Here is an 18,974-nt window from a genome sequence, read left to right on the forward strand (position 1 = left end):
CGAGCACTCCTGGTTTTGCTTCATTTGATTCTCTCCGGATAATTCAGACAGCCGTGCGCGGGTGCGCATAGCTCTTTGTGCTCTACTCATTATTTTTATTACATCTAACGAGCTGTTATTGTTATTATGAAGCTTCGGCAGAATCACGACGCTTGTAAGACCTGCATAAAACATTATAAGCAGCGCTCAATTTTCCATTTTAATACCTTTGCGTAATTACATGCGTAAAGTGAGCGCGACAAAACGAACATACAACAATGCCAACCAACTTGACCTAATTTCTCGTAATTGAATATGATTGTGAACTTTGAGCGCGAATCCGACGCGCCACACCGCATAAAAGTTACTCCTATTATGTACATGCTCACTGTATGGATACAAGCTTAAAGACCCGCATAGTGCCTTTGATAATTACACTCGCTCGGCTTGTTTTTCTTTTTTTTTTCTCTTTTTCTTTTCACCATGCTCATGATACTCGTATTTCACAGATTTGCAAATGTCGCTCGAACTGTCAGGATCCAGACAGTAGGCAGATCTACAAACCGGACGAAACTTGGAGCCCTGATCCTTGTCGCAAGTGTGTGTGCAGGCAGAACGGCCACATTAGTTGCTCAGGCACCACGGAGTGCATCAACTACTGTGAAAATCCAATGCCACCGTCTAACGGCTCCTGCTGTCCTATTTGTCCTCCTAAAACAACCATGGTAAGGCTCTTATTTTGTATAATTCTTTATCGACTTTATGTACTCGGTGTTTGTTCGAGTTGAAAATTATGATGCATTGCATTTTTTTCCTTTGCCATACGAATTTTCGGACTTGAACATTTTTTCTCTCATACAATTTTGAGAAGAATATATAAAACCATACATTATAAATATTTTTTGTATTCAATTTTGAAATTTTTTTTCAAATATGCGCATTTTCTGAATAAATCGAAGGATTGACGCGCATCTGCTTCTATACTTATGGTCGATTCTATGAAAAATTGAATAGCTAAAATATTTATTTCCCGATTGCATGAAAAACTTTTTTTGACCTACATGTACTTCTCCCCGTATTTTATCAGAATTTTGGGGAACATCCATTTTATCTTTCTTCCTAGGCTCGAATTTGGCGTTGTTCCTTAATTCATGCTAATATTATAAACATTTCTAGTTCAGTCCTTAATGTTTTTTAAAATGATTACTGAAGAACTTTTTTATTGGAAATGATAAAAATTGTATAAATTAAAAAATAATAATTTTACAGAGATCGGCCATATATCTAAATTTAATACTCAAGGGTAACGCCATGGACAAAGTTCTTCGGGCGTAACGTTCATATAAGAGCTTCAATGCAGTTGACAAACTTTTCCCTACAGATATAGCCTATATACGCCTGTTCGCAAACAATATATGTCGTTAAAAAAAAAAGAAAAAAGACAGAAAAAATATTCTTAAAAATTCTCATCTCTCGATCGAATGAATAATTGAACAGATGGAAAAAGTTTTTTTCTGCCTAAGCTGTTTGCTCTCGCTGCGCTGTAATCTTTTTTTGGCTTATCACTTGGCGGATTAGCTAATACTTTCACGGCCGTCAGCTGAACGAAAAAAAGCCTCGTGTACATCCCCATGAATTTCCATTCGAAATCCTATTCGCACGTACACTACAGATTTAAATGCTTTCCGAGTTTTCTCTCACTCTCTCTCCCGTATACGCATGCGTCGGAGGTGGTTGAAACGATGGATTTTTCATATTTTACATGAATTATATTCATGTTTTTTCATAGATACAGAGAGAAAAATATTCAAAAAGTAAACGCGAAGAAATACGAAATAAAACGTATTAATGTCGTATTTGCATTGAGCTCAATTTTACATGCATGAATTTTAATGAGAAGAAAATATTTCTGCAGTCACTATTAGTTTTGCTTTACACAGCCAACTCAATAACGTTAAAATCACAACTTTCAAACGCTAATTTGCTTTTCTTAATGCAGGAGGGAGAAGCGAGCGGCAATTCCACCAGCACTTCATCGTCGGCCTCGTCGTCGCGAGGCTGGGGCGTCGTGCCGATCACTCTCATCTGCGTATTGGGTCTTTTATGCTGCATGCTAATGGCTCATCTCGTGCGAAATCGCTTTCGAGCACGGCTGCCGACATCCGAGAACGAATTCACCAACGCTTATCCACAGCAGTACTACAAATGCATACCCGTTTACGAGAGCCATCTGTCGCGGAATGCCGAAAAGCTTGCGCCACTCTGATGATGAGCTGTTTGTTTATTTATTCCTTTCTTTCATTTTTATATGATGAATTGAAGGAAATATGAAGGAAGAAAAAGAACGATCGAAAGAATACGTAAGCCGAGCTACGACGCCAACGCCGTATATTCGAGCGCCTACGTCTCTTTTTTTCCTTCCTTGTGTACATATATATATGTATAAAGTGTATTTGCGTTTCGTTAGTCGTAGACACAGTATTATTTGCCAAATAACGAAGAGCCTGCGGGAATGAGAAAAAAAAGAAAGAATACGAAAAATCGTCGTTATACGTACCTTTTGAATGTGCTTGTGTATAAGTGTGCGGATGTGTGTATTCGTATGTTTGCATTTGAACGTAGTCGCAACGTGAGCGAGATTTTGTTACTCCTTTGGTACTGTTCGTCTAATGTATATTTGTCGCTCTGCCGTAGTTTCAATACGTTCCCATGACAATTATTCTTCGTTTGCTTCGCAAATAATATAACTAACTAATATTACCGAACGAAATCAAAACAGACCATCGTAACTGATTCGTTCCCAAACGTGGCGACACGTTATTTCTTTTTATCATCAATAGAAACAAATAAATTTGAAATTACGGAAATGTCTGTTTTTTTTGCGCACTAATTGTTATGATACTAAAAATAATGAAGTTGATTATTAAAATGTTATTGTTATTATTATTTTTATACATTGTATCATTATGTAATTCGTATTGAAATAATACTTAACATATGTGGGTAACTTGGTCGAATTTTCATATTATATATCTGTAAAGTATTGAAAATGTTGTAAGGTATTTTAATTATAAAAAAATACGATCCGTATTGTTGTTTGACGCGTATGAGTGAAGCATTTGTGTGATTATTTCCATTGTGCACTTTTGTTTTGAATAAACAAATAGAGCGATTGTTTTTATAAATACGTTTAAAAAACGTTCATAAAATTAAGCTTTGTAATATTTGGAAAGTAAAGCACATAAACATGTATTAATTATAATTTGTACTAATTAAACTAGTATGTTTTCGAAAATATTAGTATGTGAGAATTTTTTTCTAGTCGAAAACATAACATAATCTAACGTTTTTGTTTCTGTAAAATCATACTATTATATGTAAATATACGTATAAGTTGAGTAAATGCTATAAAATAACTACAAATCGAGACTGTTTAATTATTCATGTTTCAATTTTCATTACCTTATAACTAAATAATACCAACAATTGAGCTGAAATATATCAAATTACACGTTTTTTTCAAAAAAAACTTGTATGGATGATTCTCAAATGATTATGAATTATTGTTTTGAATTAAAAAAATTAAATATTCAAAATCTAGTGAATGAAAAAAGTACTGGATGAAAGTCAGTACAAATGAATTTCATCGAAAAAAATTAGATTGTACCAAATGTAAATCAACAGCCCTCTTCATAAATTCGATCTTCTCTTAAATTTTAATATAAGTCATCATTCTGTGGTGTAAAGTGCATTGCGATACGTAGCAAAAAATGTAAGCATATGTTCTAGTTGATGTGAATTAGCTTGTATTCTTTTCCATTTACATGGAGTTGTTCATAATCTCATCATTTACTACGGTCGTTCATATAACATATCATTCATACCTTAAAAAATGCATTAGCACATTAGCAAATTTATTGCTTATGTTAAATAGCATCCAATAAATAACTCGTTGGCACAAAACCATTGCCGACCAGAGCCAATTATTTAAAGCGTCATTTGAATTACTCAAACCTGAAATGGTGGGGGGACATTTTTTATAAAATTTTTTTTATAATTCTTTTTTTTATAAATTCAAATTTTTATAATCCATTTTTTATAATATCTATTTTTATAATAATATTTATTTATAATAAATTATAAATTTATAAATATAAATTTACACGTATGTATACACCGAGCTCATCGACTTATTTGTCAACATATGTATATATACAGCAGAGCTGATCTGATCAGATTTGTGAACAGAATTTAATAACTATACATCATAGCTTCTTCGACTGGCAACAAAGTAACGGTTTTAATAAATAACATGGCCGAGTTGGTAAAATCCCGAGGTTCCAGTTATCATCTATCCTTAGAAGGTTTTCTGTATTATAAAAACGGCGGAACTATAGGAAAACGAGCGTACTGGCTTTGTAAAAAGACCTCTCAGTGTTGTGCCCGAGCTGTGACCACATATGTATTCCTGATGTTGACGCAGTTGAAGCAATCAAGGTTGTGTCCAGCAAGGTTGTGTCCGGTTTGAGAAAACTTATGTGAGTGGGTCAATATCTCGAGGCAAAACGAAACGACGCATACTCGCACGTTATGAGCCAGCTTTGTGCAGCAAAAAGCGCGGACAAACAACGTCAGTGAAGGGTTGCATGACCGACTGAGAGTTGTAATGGGGCGTTGAAAATGACGATGTTATGTCATACTTGAAATATATTAGTACCATTATAAGATTATAAAATTTGGGTTTATAAAAAATGGATTATAAAAAAAAAGATTATAAAAAACGTACATTATAAAAAATGTCATTATAAAAAGAAAATTTATAAAAAAAATTTTATGAAAAATGTACCCCAACCCCTGAAATCTATATAATATATTTTTTCAATGTGAAAAGATAATTGTGAGTCTAATAATTACTAAAAATACATATAAATATTATACAGCTAAAAAATAAGATTCGTTGCATATTACATAGTTACAATACAGTATATCATTATGTATCATACATTAAGTCATGTACTAAAAAAAATTTATGAAACTCGTGCAACCGCATTTAGCGATATATTTGAAAAGTTTTACCATAGAAAGTTTTAGCTGGAAAAGATTGTTAAAATTAAAAGAGGGTATTTATAGATTCGAAAAGGCAATGGTGTATGTATACATACAAAAAGGACAATATATAAAAAAAAGTTGAGATTGTGTTTTTAAATGGGAACTCGATAGTTTGATAATCATAGTAGAGTGATAACATTGATCGTTTGGTTTTTCTTTAAGTTTATGTGACTGATAAGCTAGCTGCCTAAAAATGTTTAGCCGTAGACTTTTCGTTTATCAGTTTATACATATCATGAACGCGAACCAGGAGATTACCACATTGTACATGCTTATATTATATTCGATTGAATAAAGCTAAGTTTAAAAACTGGACTGGAAGCATTTTACCATTCATCTTTTTCGAACAAAGTGGCATCGATGAGGCGTTATTATTTTAATTTAAGTATCTTTTTTAATTGTTCCCTTTTGCTGAATAATTATCAGAGTCAAGAAGACATACCGCGGTAAGAGCTACCGTTAGTGAGTTTATGTTTAATGCACAAGTTTCTTTTCTTATACACTATAGAAATATTGCGAAAAGCTCAAACGATGATGATGACATTTTAAAAACGAAAAGCCCTAAAGGCAAAAAAGCGCAGTACAGGTACATCGCTTTTCCCTTGTTCTCTTGAGAATAAAGAATCCAGGGTAATTTTTTGTTCTTTAAAGATTAAAAAGAGAAAGTTTTGCTGCTTCATTAAATTATTGTAAGATGTCCCGCTTTCTTCTTTGGTAAAGCTTAATTTACTTGCTCATTTAAATTTTTGAAAATGAGGTTTATTAGTTTAGATGATAATTTATAAGTAAATAAATAAAAAGACAAGATATATTTTCTATACATTCGTAAATAATGATAGAGATTATTTATTTTATTTTTTTTATTTATAACGCATCATTTAATCTTGTACGCTTTCATGGATGCCTAATTTTTCTATTACACTTTGACAGTCGAGGACTTAAAAATTTAACCTTACAGTAATTCATTAGTGAAAAGGATACAAAGTGATCCATGCTTGACTTGGCATGTAAAAGCTATGGTAATACCTTGGGCTAAAACTACGGCTAATAAAATGCAGCACTGTTTTACCGACCTGCCACAGGGCAGGGTACAATCATATCGTTCCACGATTTCATGCCGAGCGATGTGATTCATACCTCGCTAGTCGCAATTTTGAAAATCATATAACATTTACCGTCGAGTATTTGTTTGTGAATTACCAAGTTCTCGCCGAAACCACTCTAGCGCGTCTCGGTATTTTTTATGGTAAAACAAAATTAATGGTTACAAGTGAGCATTTAAGACGACTGCGTTAAATTTACATAACATCAAGGTAACATAGCTTGTTATAAAATCGACTAAACACTATCTCAACACATAATGTTTCGTTTTAGCGTCTCGAAAAGAACTTAATCAAGGCAAGCAATGACTTTACCATTGTTACTCTCAAAATTAAATTCTTAAGGAGCTTTTACCTGAAAACCACTGGAATGTTCAATGTATATTATTTGCACTTAATAATATTCCTTATCTGTAATTATTTACACTTCACCATTTACATTAACACCTAAGAGTCTGTCACATTTCTTGATTCACATTAATATTTTAGAGACCGTCACATTTCATCTACATCTGCAGCTTACATCACTTCATCATTTAACTTTACAACGTATAATACACTTTTTTATTCTCAATCTTTTTTTACTAAATCTAGGTTTTATTTTAGAAGTAGCCGATGCAGAATATCGCTTATTTACAGAAAAAAACCTAATTTCTACTCCGAAGACTTTGAGATTAGCTAAAAGTTATATCGTTTGATTTCATACCGGAGTCACATTATATGTGTCATTAATTCTGGTAGATGACAGAATTAATTATTACACTCCGGAAAATTTAATTTTGCTCGTTATATTGACTATATACATTCTGCCAATTTATTACCCCACCTCCATTTATTACAGTTTTGCTTATGTAAAAGCAATATATCTTGATAAGATATCAATCATCATTGATTTGTCTAAAATTTTCTTATGCAACGATGCATAAACATTTTAAATATCTTTTCTGTTCATCTTCAACAACCAATCTTAATTTTCTTTTTTTTAAAAAAGAAAAAAAGATTAGAAAATGAAAAAATCTCGCACCGCATGACTGAATTAAATGCAGTCGTATCGGCCTAGTGGCGCGCGGCGCACTAGGGATGATGCTGATAATTCAGTCAGAGCGAGGGCGGCTGCTGCTGGTGCGCCAAGCCGTCGTCGTAGTTTCCTGTACCCATGTGTCCCAAGTGAGCATGCTGCTGAGACTGATGGTGATTGGCGGAATTGCTGACGTGCTGACTCTGCAGCATGACCGTAGCATGATGCTGGTGGTGGTGATAAGGATGGGCAGCAACCGCTGCCGCGTTGTAATACTGATGGCCCACGTTGGCGTGAGGCGTGTAGTAGATGTGGCTCAGGTCCTTTTCTGTAGACGAAAAAAAAAACAAGGGTTTTAGTATGTTTGAATTCGTGAAGATACAATAAAGAGGCTAATTTAAATGCAAGAGCTACTTTGTAGTACAAATATCGCGCGCAGTCCTTTGGTGCTGTCTACGCGTAATATACATAATCAGGGACACGCGTCGGCTAACGAGCGGCCCGATACGTAGAATATTATACCCCACGTGGGGGGCGCCACGCACGACTATAATCTTGGAGTCATAATAGCACTTGGACTCTGTAATAGAGGGCCCCAAAAATTGCACATTGGTCGCGTGCGACTGCTTAGTTTATTATATATTATTAGTATAGAATCCGCTCAATTGTAACTCTTTATTGTATCATCCATTTAATGTAAACAAAGCACACTGTCGCGATTTCTTCCTATGCTTTTACATGTTAAAACAAATCCGATTGTTAGAATCAAACGTTATTGGAATATCACCGTAGCGAGCTCGAGTATAAAATTTAAATTTTTTAATGCCGCGAAACAAGTTTATTAAAAATAAAAAACCATTAAAACAGTTTGATTTACTTGAAAAGTTCACTCAACATAACGCAGAAGTGACTTATTTCACGAGAAAAGGACAAAGAAATGTATCCTACATTCGGACACTGTACTCTAAAAATTATTAAGAATACAAAAAACAAACAAAAATTGCTTTATTTAAAAAAATCAACCGGCTATTTGAACCGAAACGTTCGGTCCAAGAGATCACATCAAGCGAATTCGACTGTGTATTACATGTGTAATAGACATTATCAAAGGGCTGCGCGGTCGTTCATGATTGATGAATGTACAATGGAGTTCGCTCAATGCAATCAAAACAGGACTAAAAGGCAGTTTGATTACAAAAACTAGATAATTCAAATAAGCACAACTTATTCAGGTAAAACCGTGATTGTGTGTTTTGATTACATTAAGCGACCGATCATGATGAGCGAGCTTATATCAAGCGGATTCTACTCACGTTCTTAGTAATAAATGTACACCGTCCGTACGTCCGTCTAGTTATTATTAGCAGTCAAATTGGCATCATTTGTCCGATTAGTACTTGAATTGTTATTGTTAGTGTTAGTCGTAATCCGGGTACTGTCCTTTGGACTTGAACTTGAATTACTCGAAAGGCTAGAGTCAGTACCATAAGTAACAACTGCGAAAATCAGTGCGTCGAAATTACTCATAAAGTCACTAGTAGCAGTTGAGTTTTTTGTATCAGTAGCAGTCGAGTAGGTCTTATCCATACTAAAAGGAGCTCTAAAGGGCTCTAATCAAGTTCCGTTTTGAGAGAGCCCAATGATTTACTGTTAAGATCATAATAGTCAGTACCCGAAGGCGGCCAATAAGGAGACTGTCTGTTAGCTAAGAAATCTGTCACGTGAGTAATAATTTCGGGATCCTTACTCCAGTTAGGATTCAAGTGTTGATAGCAATCACCTAAAGGGCTATCAATAACATACAGGTAGTCATCGCTATGGTGCGTCATGAAACTATTGCTACCAAAAAGCGAGAACTCATTGTCGGCGCATGTACCATCGGACTTATCGCTAGCGCTTGCATCGTACTCACTTTCATAGGTCGGGACGGTCGCCCCGCGCGATGCCAATGCGACGGTATCCTCCTCCTCGGCCGAGGAGAAGGGCTTGACGTCCAGCGGCTCGTTCGGGCTGATGCTGCCGCCGATTTCGGCCGGCGACTGTTGCTCCGGCATCATCGGGCTCGCCGAGTACGGCATGTGGTACGTCGGCGAGTGGTTATGCTGCAGCAACGCCATCGGACTGCTCGTAGGCACGGCCGGCCCCGACTGCAAGTTCATCGGCGTTAAGGTCACCGACGAGTAGCTCGAGTCCAATGTGCCGATGTGCCGCTGTAACACGTGACTAGGGATTTCTGGTATCTGTTGCTGTTGTTGCAGCTGTTGCTGCTGCTGATGCTGCTGTAGCTGCTGCTGTTGCTGCTGCTGCTGCTGCTGCTGATGCTGCAAGAGTAGCGCGTGCTGCTGTTGATCGTGCTGATGTCGGTGCAATTGATTCTGCTCGTTGGTTAACTGATGATGTAGCTGTTGGAGCTGCAGCGCTGCTGACGGCGGCGAGGTTCGCTGATGTGGGCTGCCATTGCTGGAAAAAGTCATTCGTATATTATTAATCGCTTCAACTAATTCAGAACAGTGGATTGTGACAGTATTTACTTGGGGTTTAAAGTCGCCCATATAACTGTCTATTATGTAATAAATAGAATCTACTATGTAGCATATAATATATGGTCTACTATACATATAAGAATTAGATATGATTGTTTCATTGTTCTCGCAACAAAAATAACACTCCAATATGTAACTCGTGGGGTTATTAGTGGTCAAAATCTTTTGGCACCTGCTTCATCAATCAAACACACGCTGACCTCATGTTTATGGTATTTAAAGACGATTAAATTTTAATTAATCACTTTTTGAAGTGCATGACCATTATTGAGAGTTGAGAGACTACTGAACTAAGAACAAAGAGTGGGGGTTTTCACAGCTCGAAGCTGGTCCACGCTCGGACACTAAGGCAATAGTATGAAGTCATTTTCTAGGAAGACGAAAATGTATCTGATTGACGTTTTTTAATGCGAGATTTGATTCTATCGACACAAGTGCATTACACATGTTGGATCGAAATTTAAAATAATAAAACAATTTTAAGAATGCACGAGCTCGAATGACCTATTGTAAATATTAATTTCTTTACTTTTTACATTAACCCCTTCATTTAAAGATTTATTTATCACAAGAAATAGAATAAACACAATTTAAAAAATATATATTGTTATATATTATTGCATTTATAATTTAAATTTCACTCATGTCTCTAATGTCGCAAGCATAACACAAGTCTCAAGAAGAATGGGTATCGCTCGTTCCCCAACAAATATCATTTATAACGAGCACGCGGGCGCAGAAGGACAAAATTTTGCGTCAAACTCGATTCTCCGCTGCTTGGAGTTGCGCGCCAAGAACCGCCTCCTATATCGCGTTGTGTATATAAAAATGTGCTCGTGGTGTGTACGGAAGGAACTCGACAACACAAAGACCGACTCTAGGCAAGCCTCGCGCTTTTTTCTCCTTTTGCACGTTCGTCATCTATATATACCTATATATACGAGTGCCGTGCGCAAGCATCGATGTGTATTATACCTTCTTTTATTTTTTCCTTTCACTCTCTTTTTCTCTTACTTGCTCACACTCCGCGCATTACTCTCTCTCTCTCTCTCTCTCTTTTCATTTGCACGGGGGCGTATAAATGTGCGTTCCTTTCTTTCTTTCTTATTTTGCTCTTACATCGTGCAGAGACGTTTGTACGAGGACACAGCTTTTAACGATTGTTACATATATGATTCGATTCGTATAAGTGTGGGCTGTATGGAGTTCGCAAAGATGCTTCTCATAAATGAAATATAAACTTTATGTAAATTATTGTATAAGAAGATCCACAAAAATTTTCGAAAATTTAAAATTCTTAGATCACATACTCTAAAGTTAATAGATTATTTTTATTTTATTTAAAAAATAAATTCGCCATACATTTTAGTAAAACTTATTAATCGCACTACTAATGTGCTTCAAGTGATTGCTAATAGCCTTAATAATCGATAGCACTCCATAGTAATCTCGAGTGATTTACACTCCAAATGAAAATACTCATGTAATAAGGATAGTAGAAAATAGTAGACATTGCAAGCGGTCGCGTGCGAACAAGGGGCGTGTACTTTTTTTTGGCTCAGATCTGGTCTTATTCAATCTCTTATAATACGCAGACGTTGTGTACATGTAATAATGATGTTTCGAAAAATATGTACATGTGTGTGTGTGTGTGTGCGCATTTTACATCCCCTCTCGTTTTATACGTACACGAAGGTTTTGCGCGTGCAGCAAAAACTAGAAAGAGAGAGAGAGAGAGAGAGGATAAATAGGATTTGGTCCGTTTATGTTTGCGCAATTGTCGAGGACTAATCCCTTTCGAGGATTACGCTAGGCTTTTCAACTACTCGATTTTCTGCCTAAACACATTCTGAATGTGTATAAACCGAAGCGAGAAAGAGCAAAAGAGAGAGAGAGAGAGAGAGAAGTGTGACTCGGCGCAGCTCAGCTTCGTCTCAGGGAGACTTGTGTGAGCTATTCAGAATTTTGCTGCTGCTTCACGCTATGTTGTATGCAGTGCTCGATTGTGCTTTTTCTGCTTTCGTATATTTCGTATTATGTATTCTTAATCCAAGTCGAGTGTGCGTATTTTTAATGCGTAAAATTCAACCATTACATCTCAATTAAGCGAGGACACAGTCCGAAGCAAGCTAGCAAGTATAGGAAAGCAAAAAGAAAACGATAAAGTCGAAAAAAAAGAGCGAAACAGTTCGTCTAGATTTACTCGAATATAAATGCAAGATAGCATAGGTCTTATTCATCGATGAACCTATGCGTTTTTGAAATGCGTTAATCGGTAAATTTTTTCGCGACTAGCTTGGATATATCTGCCAGCTTGTCGGCCTGTGCGTAACTCCCTCTCGGCTGACCATCGACTTTCGTGCCAGACTAACTCGTAGCCATAACAACTTTGGGTCTCGCGCCATTTAACGTGTACGTCTCGCGCATATCGAAAGACTGAAATGAAAAAAAAACAGAAAACTTGCGAGAACGAGAGGTGAAAGAGAGAGAGAGGGAGAGAGAGAGAGGAACGGTAAGCACAAAGCAACACGCAAGGGACAATATATAACAGCAGCAGCACGACACATAACAAAAAAAAAACAAAAAAGAAAACAAAAACTAAAAACACCATCTACTTTTTTACCTTTAAATAATCAGAAGGACCTAAATTCTATACCCGTCAACCTATATATAGTTCCAATGATATAATTATGAAACGAACGTTGAAATCAAGTGAAATATAATTATTATTTATTGGATAAGGGATTAAGATAAGTTCACTTACTTTCTCTGCTGAGGCGTGCGATCGCGCTGTCTCCGGTTTTTGAACCAATTGGAGACCTGCGTGAGGGTCAAGCCCGTCTTCTTGGCCAGCATCTTCTTCTCGGCGGGATTCGGATACTTGTTCTTGATATACATGTCGCGTAGCGCGTTGCGCGCCCTCTCCTTGAAGCAGTACACCACCTCCTCGCCGTCCCAGATGGTCTTTGGCAGGGGATACTTTTTGCGCAGCCTGTACTTGTCGACGGCCCCCAGGCTCCTGTCGCGGGCCTTGGCCTGCTCTTGGTAGTGCGACTTGAACCACAACGTCTGCAATCGGGGATGATGATGCATCGAGAAGTTGCGCGACTCTAGAATGCGATAGACCTCGCGCCAGTCGTGTCGATGGTAGGCGACCGTCGCTTCGGCGACCAGTCGCCACTCGCTCGGTGACCTGGTCTCCACCAACCCGGCCATAAATCTGTAGGAAAGCAAAAAATAACAATAAAATAAGTTGGTACTGCCGTGACTCGTTCCATCGGCTCGAGTTTTGTTCGGCCCTTTTTCCTCGAGATGGCTCGGGTCGTTGATTTTTCTTTCGCGTAATTAAATTTTAGCCAACTCGAAAAGGAGCGATAACGAAAAATTTTACAATCTGCCCTAATAAAGCTTCTCGTGGTCAATTCCACAAAGAGTCACAAAGAGTCTCGGTCAATTCTTTTTCGTACACATTAATTTCGTCGCGTGCTTTACGAGGGCCTCAAGTAAAAATAAAAAAAATATAAAGTAAATATCTATACGCGCTCGTGCACCGTGAATGAGTCACACATCGAAAGGCGATATTTAGCATTAATACGGGTGATTGTGCGTATGTATAACGGGTGCGAGATCGTTCCGAGAAATTATTTTTTATCTAAAAGAACATCAAAAAAAAAGTCTACGTCGAGCATATTTATATAGCCGAGCGCTAGCGGTGTAGCGGCGGAGGGATCTGCATCGCGCGATTTAACGTAAGGCGTGCGCGGCCATGGCTCCTGCAGCACGCGCTCGTGTTTAGCACGTTGGGCGCGCGCTCCGAAGCGTATTATACGAGGCGATTTAACGATTTCTACGAAATTTTTCATTCTTGCTCGCTATTTTTTCTTTCTTTCTTTTTTTGACGCAGCTCTTTCCCTTTTTCGTTTTGTCAACGCGCCGGAGTTTCGATGCTATATATATGCAACAACCGTCAAGATCTGTTACGTAGTTGTACTGTTATGCAGTTGTAATATATAATATAAAAATACTATATAAAGAATTGAATGGTGAATAATGAGATAATATACGTACTTGCTAAGCTTTTCGTAATTCTTATTGACTATGAGCGCCTCGCAGATGCAGTCCACCTGGTCCAAGGTGAACTGATTCATATTATGCATCGTCGGCGACATGGTCTGCAGGAGATGCGTACCCGCGATGGCGGTGTCGGACAACTGTTCGGCGGATTCCGAGTGACGGATGTGCGCAGGCCCATCCTCGATGTTGTTGTTGTTGTTGTTGTTTCTTCTGATATTGTTGTTGTTGGTTCTGTGATTGTTATTGTTGTTGATGTGGTTCAAGGGACAAGCTCGACCGTTGTTAATGTTGTTGTTGTTGTTGATTGTGTTATTGTTATTGTGGTTGAAATTGCCATTATTGTTGCTATTGTCGTTGCTACTGTTGTTATTGATGTTGGCCGCGAAGTCGGTCGAGTCCGGACTGTTCTGTTCGCTCGGCGCCGGCGGGGGTTGCTGCTGTTGTTGTTGTTGTTGTTGTTGTTGTTGTTGTTGTATTTGTTGTTGCTGCTGCTGGGCTAAAAGCAGAAGCTGTTGCTGCTGCTGCTGCTCCGGCCGAAACAACGGAAGCTGCTGGTTGCGACGGTTCAATTTGGGCACTAAGACTTCCTCGGGAATGATACTTGGCGGCAATTGCTGCTGTGTTGTGTGCTGTTGCTGTGCTTGCGGTGGCTGAATTTTCGGCAGCAGCTGCGGCTGCTGCTGCTGCGGCTGCTGCTGCTGCTGCTGCTGCTGCTGCTGGCTTTGGAAGTCCTGAATGTTGCGTCGCACCGACAGGGTGGCGGTTGTGAAGGAGGGGGACGTCGAATTCACCGGGCTAGTCGTTATCGCGGGTGGCGAGGACGACGACGGCGACGACGACAACAGGGGCAAGACCGTCGGGAAGTGCTGCTGTTGCTGTTGCTGTTGCTGTTGCAGCTGCTGCTGTTGGTGCTGCTGCTGCAGCTGCTGCAAGGATTGAAGCGGCGGAGAGAGCGACGGGTAGATGACGCCGCCGCCGCTGCTGGTGCTATGATGATGGTGTGTATGGGCATGGGGATGGGGATGGGGATGAGAATGATGATAGACTGGGAGATGAGGACTGGTGGAGAAGAAGTGCGGATTGACGACGGTATGCGACGACTGCATCGAAGCTTGCAGCACGGCACTGTAAGGGTCGGCCGACATGCCTACCGCCGCAGCGGCGGCTGCTTGCGCCGCTTGCGTCGCTTGTATCGCCGCGTACTCGTGCACGAGTTCGTAGGGATGGTGGTGAGGCTTTGCCTGTCTGTGGTGATTGTTCGTTTCCTTCATGATGGAGCCGCGTGGAACGTCCCTGTGCAAGGACGAGGACGATTACAGCAACGACGACGACGACGTTTAGCTCTCGAGCTGCGTCGGACCTCTCAGCATCACTCGCATACACACACACACGATCAGCACTCGACGCGTACTAAATGTACGCTGCGCGTTGAGCGCGACACAAGTAAACTTCGCACGATATACACACACGCGGGTCGTCGCGCGTCGATTATTTACAAAATTTGTCGATCACACAAGAGCGCCGATACACCGCTGGCACATTATTTAATAAACACGGCAGTGCCCGTACACCTGATTATTTATTATGAAATCGGAACTGGGCCAGTGCCCAAGCCGGTACTCGATCTACAGGCTATCGTTACAAATCTTAATTCGAGAGACACAAAATACGTCGGTCTTTCCAGATCGGATGAAACTACTCAACTGAAACCGAGGACTACTTGCAGGAGTCAAGTATCGTAGATGCAGAGCTTGGCAAGCGGCGGGGCTCCAGAACGCGAGGAGTGGGACGGGAATAAGAGACGTGGAGTGGGAGAGTAACGCACACAAACGCAGCATTTCTATTGGGTTAGTCTTTACAATGATGTATGTATGTGTACTGGGATCCATCCCGAACTCCGAACTCGCTATGCTTTACATGTGGTCATGATCATTATGAGCTCTTCTCTGTGTGCAAGAGATCCAATGCGGCATATGCCCAGCTTTTAATGTTTAATATCATCGTATATGTATGCATTTTGATGTACGTCGGTGTGCAAATTTTTATGCACGCGAGGCCCGGATTGCTACCCGCGATATCAAGCGAGCGATGCGCAGATAGTGCACGGAAATCTTTAAACACCCCTCGGCGCTCGTGACGCAGGCGCCTCCCCTTTTGTCATTGGTCACGAGGCGGTGCCTCTTCATCCACCTCGGCGCATACCGAATGCACGCGTGCACGGGGAACCCTCTCCTTCTACGCCCCGCCACCACCGCCTACTCCCCCCCGAGCGAATATTTTTCGGCGCCCTATCTAGCTATCTTCGCGATGTAGCAAGCCCAAAGTGCAAAAAAGATTGATAGTGTTTACGAAACTGACGATTCACTTGTCGATTTTCGACCCCGTCTTGGCGCAGCTTATTGTATCTCATAACAACCGGAATTTTAAATTTTCGAGACACCCGAAACAACATTGCACTTGTTGCAGCGTATCAATTTTTCTTTTGTCGCATGAAATTACATCTAGTTTTCACACTAGACTATCCGGGTTCATGTATCCGGATAAAATTCAGAGTCGCGTACCCTCGGGGAAATATGATATAGATTGGCCAGAGACTATTTAAAGTCTGGGTCGCGATAAGCACAGGGCCAGTCGATTTTGTCATCTCGTTCGAGCATGACCTATTGATACGGAGATGCACGCACAGGTAAATAAAAAATACATATTAGCAATCGATATGTGCCGGGCGACCAGGCCGAGATAGAAGGAAGGAAAAAGTAATTATTATTGTTGCCTGCCGCGATCGTCCGCGAGTCGTGTCGCGCAGCTTACATTATCGATGCGTAGAATTTCCGGTGTTTGTATTCGCGCCTTCTCTCTATCTCGCTCACTCCTTTCTACGCGATGCATACACGAAAAGCTCGCGCGATATGATTGCCAAGCTCGAGAGCGGGATTGAAAACAATCGTCGCGTATATATGAGTCGTTTTTATTGGCCGTCGAGAGTTTAACGAACGAAGAGCTACGTCCGAAAAGAAAGATAATTTTATATACCGTAAACGCATATACGAGTTATTAAATATTTACAACAATACGAATTAGGTGTGAATTGCGAGATAAGATTTTTAAAAGACCAACGGCAGCTAGGCGATGTTTCGATAGTTATACATACACGCGAGTCCTGAGTTACGTAACGTATCGGAAGGCGAGGATCAATAATAAGCGACAGGTGTACAACAGCGCTGCGCTCTTCGAAAGATTATTTCAGCAGGAGATTCAAAGCTAGCTACTGTGAATTGGCGAGGGGCGCTCGTCCGTGTAAAAGCCTCAATTATCGTTCAGATAGATATCGAAGCATAATCCAGAAAAGTATTTCCTCAAAAATAAAAAAATAAAATCGAAACTCCGAGCGTCGTTCCATAGTGATATTTATAAATATTTTTGATCTCCTGGGAGATTAGTGGGCTACAACTAGTTGATTTGACCCGAATTTTTTATCGCGATTGGAGCTTCCGATGTTTACGTCTCGATGTTTCCTCCGTGAGATTATGTATATGAGGGTACGACTGAATTTTTTATAATCTTGAATTGTCAAAAGTAAGATGTCAGCAGCAGTTCAAATTTGAAGAGATTTTTTAAACTATAAAAGTAGCAGGAAAGAAACAAAGGATAAACGAAACCTGTTTTTGGCTATAGATATATCTTTCTCGAGTAGGTATTTTAAATAAAATTTTTCAATAAATAAGCGCTCCAAATAATAGAGTATAATACTAGTGGCAACGTTGTTACACATGTGCTAAGTGGTTAAATAGAGAATGATTGAAGATCTATGTATTATTTAAAATAGCATTTATTTAATCATCATTAATATTTTAATATATCTATTTATTTTTCATATAAATTATTTGACCATAACGGAAATAACAAAAAAAGCCAACTTGAACAATATTACTTTAAAAAGCGCTGGTTAATAGTATTTACATGAATTTTATCTAACAAAACCTAACATAAATATTAATGCAAAATTTAATGAACAATAAATAAAAATGTAAGATTCATTTTACAAATTTTAATCATAGCTGGATTAATTATATAATAATAAATCCATTTAATATATAACAATTAATCGAATTGACATATAACACTGACAAATATCAAAGAGACTAGAAAATTATTTATGATTAACAAATTAAACTAATAAACTAAAAAATTATCAATGTTTCGGCCCTTGCATCAAGGTTAATTTAAAAACTAAGTTTACTAAAATCATGAACCAGTCTACGAGCCTATTACAATAAACTTTCAAAATAAAAACAATCCCTAAAACACTCCAAACACTCGTGATAAGATTCTTACCCGGCCGTTATTTCAATTAATTCAGGTGAGCTCCCGTGAATATCGTAAACGGCGTTGAGACGAGCTGCGTGGGATGCCGCTGAAGAGAGAGAGAGAGATAAAGATAGAAAGAGATAGAAAGAGAGAGTCACAGAGTTTCTATTAAAATGCCTGGACCAATCCAGGCGTTCCTCTCGCCGCTGAGCTTGGTGGGGGCACTATCTCGCTTAGCCACGCCCATCCATTTTAGTGAACGCGCCGTAGCCATGCTAGCGTTTGAGTGTGTTGTACTGTACTGCTATACCCATACAAATGCATCGAAGGAAAAAAGGATGATAGCTGCGTGGCACCTTTTGGTATTCTGATTTATGCCTGTAAAGCGGAACTCTAATTTCAATCAAATTGAACATTGTCCGGTTAATTTTTTCCATATATGATCCGGGGTCATCGCGTGAGAATTATATTGAACGTCAATGTGGGGGTGTAGAGTTACCCTGTTCGAGTAACCAGAGGTGGAAAAAAACTTACACTCTTCGTCAAGATGCCGTCTGTATGATTGAACTGATAGTGCACTTCGTTCACTGCATCCATAGAAGATGTGAAAAAAATTATACAATTTTGGAGATGAATGAACGGTTTCCGAGAATTGAGTACCGAACAACAATCTTAAACTTGTTAAGAATGCCTAAAGGTATATCGAGAGTGAGTCTCATTTGCATCTTACAAAATTAGAACAATCAAAAGATTCGGAAGTTGGTAAAACCCAAGTTACCATCCGCATTGTCTTTGGGCCGCGGGGTTTTTCCCAAACGATTTCTACTTCCGAGTTCCGAGTGC

General features: G+C 39.1%; 2 protein-coding genes across 3 annotated transcripts in view; one reads left to right on the forward strand and one right to left on the reverse strand.

The window, feature by feature from the left end:
* LOC106650958 (cysteine-rich motor neuron 1 protein-like) overlaps positions 1-2,869 on the forward strand; it is a 35,344-nt gene extending 32,475 nt beyond the window's left edge. For both annotated transcript variants that reach the window (XM_023462365.1, XM_023462366.1), the window contains 2 exons: positions 489-704; positions 1,979-2,869. In XM_023462365.1, coding sequence (XP_023318133.1) covers positions 489-704; positions 1,979-2,245 — 483 coding nt within the window. In that variant the 3' untranslated portion in view covers positions 2,246-2,869. The remainder of the gene's footprint in view (positions 1-488; positions 705-1,978) is intronic.
* A 3,222-nt stretch (positions 2,870-6,091) lies between these two features.
* On the reverse strand, positions 6,092-15,526 carry LOC106650842 (GATA zinc finger domain-containing protein 10-like). Its single transcript, XM_023462407.1, has 4 exons — positions 13,818-15,526; positions 12,514-12,969; positions 8,520-9,666; positions 6,092-7,534 (listed from the first exon to the last, which is right to left on the reverse strand). Exons 1-3 carry the CDS (start codon positions 15,092-15,094, stop codon positions 8,817-8,819), a joined length of 2,583 nt encoding a protein of 860 aa, XP_023318175.1. The 5' UTR covers positions 15,095-15,526; the 3' UTR covers positions 6,092-7,534; positions 8,520-8,816.
* Positions 15,527-18,974: the final 3,448 nt, after the last annotated feature.

This window comes from Trichogramma pretiosum, unplaced genomic scaffold, assembly GCF_000599845.2.
Source record: "Trichogramma pretiosum strain Unisexual culture from Peru unplaced genomic scaffold, Tpre_2.0 scaffold3, whole genome shotgun sequence".
Classification (NCBI taxonomy): domain Eukaryota; kingdom Metazoa; phylum Arthropoda; class Insecta; order Hymenoptera; family Trichogrammatidae; genus Trichogramma; species Trichogramma pretiosum.